Source organism: Musca vetustissima, unplaced genomic scaffold (genome assembly GCF_032173495.1).
Source record: "Musca vetustissima isolate MV318-11 ecotype Yass unplaced genomic scaffold, APGP_CSIRO_Mvet_v1 utg45265, whole genome shotgun sequence".
Lineage (NCBI taxonomy): Eukaryota > Metazoa > Arthropoda > Insecta > Diptera > Muscidae > Musca > Musca vetustissima.
The window spans coordinates 83,636-86,090 of record NW_026878241.1 but is presented as its reverse complement, the minus strand read 5'-3'; the positions used below and the strand labels follow the sequence as shown (position 1 = coordinate 86,090).

The 2,455-nt window shown below is 39.6% G+C and overlaps 1 protein-coding gene across 1 annotated transcript; it reads right to left on the bottom strand.

Moving 5' to 3' along the window:
* Window positions 1-1,372: 1,372 nt before the first annotated feature.
* Window positions 1,373-2,455, bottom strand: LOC133323067 (uncharacterized protein DDB_G0271670). Its single transcript, XM_061532024.1, has one exon. The coding sequence runs from the start codon at window positions 2,453-2,455 to the stop codon at window positions 1,373-1,375; it is 1,083 nt and encodes a 360-aa protein (XP_061388008.1).

Below are 2,455 nucleotides of genomic sequence, written 5' to 3'. Positions count from 1 at the left end.
GTACATAAGTAAATAATTTAATGTAGGATTGGGATATGTATGTATCCCAATCCTACATTCCGAGGGTAATGTCAATTTCAAATTTCAAGATACCAACTCGATTTGTACCTCCAAATTAAATGTGTACCAAATTTAGTACCATATCTCCTTAAATAGAACCTACATCTCAACCCTAATTCGCATTCCAAAATTTCAAGTTTTTAGCTCTATCCATCCAAATGCTACGAAATTGGACCAAATTTAAAACATTTTAGTACTTTTTGTATACTTATAGTTCGAAGGTCCAAAAAACGCCTCTTCTTCAGTGATCCGCATTTAAAATTTAAGAGTCCTAGCTCTACCGATTCGCCAAATACAAATGGTATCACATTAAGTAATTTTCGTACCGTTCTAGTACGAATTTCCAAAAACCCAACCATATCCCCTTGGACCAAGAGTGACCCTCACCCAAAATTTCAAGATTCTAACTTCAGCCTTTTCGGCTTTTATTAGTATAGATAGAAAATCTACAATCTACCTAAGAACCATCAACTTTTTTATATAGAATATTTTGAAGACTTCAATTCATAAGCGATTTTTAGGTCTTCAATTTTCTAAAGAAATCCTGAAAATCTGAATGTGTTATAATAAAGATAAAAGTCTTGGAAGTAGTCTATTGTCGATTAAAGGTCTGGAGGTCGTTTACCGTTTATAGAAGAGTTTCCTATAGAACACTCGGTGGGTCTTCTATTGCGCTTATATGACCTTCTATTGCAATAACAGACATTATACTTCTATTCTATTAGACCCTCTATTTGATTGGAAATTTATTAAATGATTATAACCACTTTTACACCCTGCCTCTCCAAGCAATATCATCCCTTCATTTCATTATATATATTTTTTAATTTTGGTATGCTGGAAAAAATTTACACTACTGCGGGTTTATAAACGGTTTTTTTATGAAACTACCTTTTATCTGTTCGGCAATTGATGCTCTCGTTAGCTAAATATCTAGATATATGTGTTTGTTCTATATTGGACATGGTGTATGAATGAAAATTAACACACCATTGGGCTATTAAAAATTAAATGTACAGGTTTATGACATCAACGTTGTAACAAGCTAACCAGGATAGTGAGCTATAGATACATATCAACAGATACTCTCTATTGTTATACTGTTGCCTTTTACATGTTTCTGTCAGCCTTGTTCGTATCGTATCGTTAGATTCGTTTGCTGTTTGTTAGCATTAGCGTAAGTATATTTTTGGATTATTATTGAATTTGAACTTTAAACTTATGTTGGAGCTATATAACAGCAAATAACCTTGTGTGAGTTTACGAGTGTGTGTGTGTGTGAGTGTATATGTATTTGTTGGCATGAATTAAATTAACGTCTGGCATATTGGCAGCATACGGAATTACGTGGCACCCTTTGGGTTGGTAAACCTGAAATGCCCTTCAGATATGTATAGGAGACAGGCTGACGTAGTATCCTTTGAGGCGGTGGCTTTGTGTTGTTTTTATTCGATTTTGTTGTTGCTGTTGAGCCAGAAGCGGTAGCTGCTGATGATGATGACGACGTTGATGCACTTGCCGATGATGTGCTGTTGTATTTTTTATTCAGTTCGAGGTTAGATGTCGACTTGAGAGCCGATTTTATGGGTGTGGACGACGATGAGGATGATGACGTATGTTGGTGGTGTGTGGTCAAGGACAATGATGGCGGCGGCGGTGGCGGTGTTGTGCCGCTGCATGATAGTGAACGTGATGACAAAGAGAAATTTTCAAAAGCTCGTCGTATCGAACTGGCCGAACGCCTGTGGAGACGTGAAAAACTGGAACGGGCAAAGGATTTGCGATCCTTGTGACAGCCATTGGTGTTAGATTGTTTGCCATTCGCTTGTTTATTTTCGTCAGCCGCATCATCATCGTCGTCTTCGGGTAGTTGTGATTGTTGTTGCTGCTGTTGTTCCTCTATATCTACCGTGCTGCTGGTCTCACTGGACGCACAAGAGATATGCTCCGTTATGGACATGGTCATCATTGATGCCGTCATTATATTACTGGCATTACAGTACTGCCGCTGCTGCTGAGCATCCTTGTTGGCATTTTCTCGATGCGAGGAACAGGAATCGGTCGATGAACTTTGATTGTCCTCCTCATTGCTGGCCGAATAAACTAGGTCATCGTTTGACCTCAAACCAAAACGACGACTCAGTTGTCGAAAGAAGCCCATATTTCGTTCATAGCGTGGTGTCGAGTGCATCGCTGTTGTGTTGGTATTGAGGCCGGGCGAAATGCTACGCTCGTTGGCATTGCGCCGATTGCATTGACGTTGCATGGATGTTGCGTCACTGTTTGGTGGCTCGAAATTGGAACGATGACCTTCTGCTGCGGCAACGCTAGTGGCCGAGGACGAAGAGGGCGACGAAAGGGGTATATCGGCAAAATAGACATGAGCAGTAGTCAT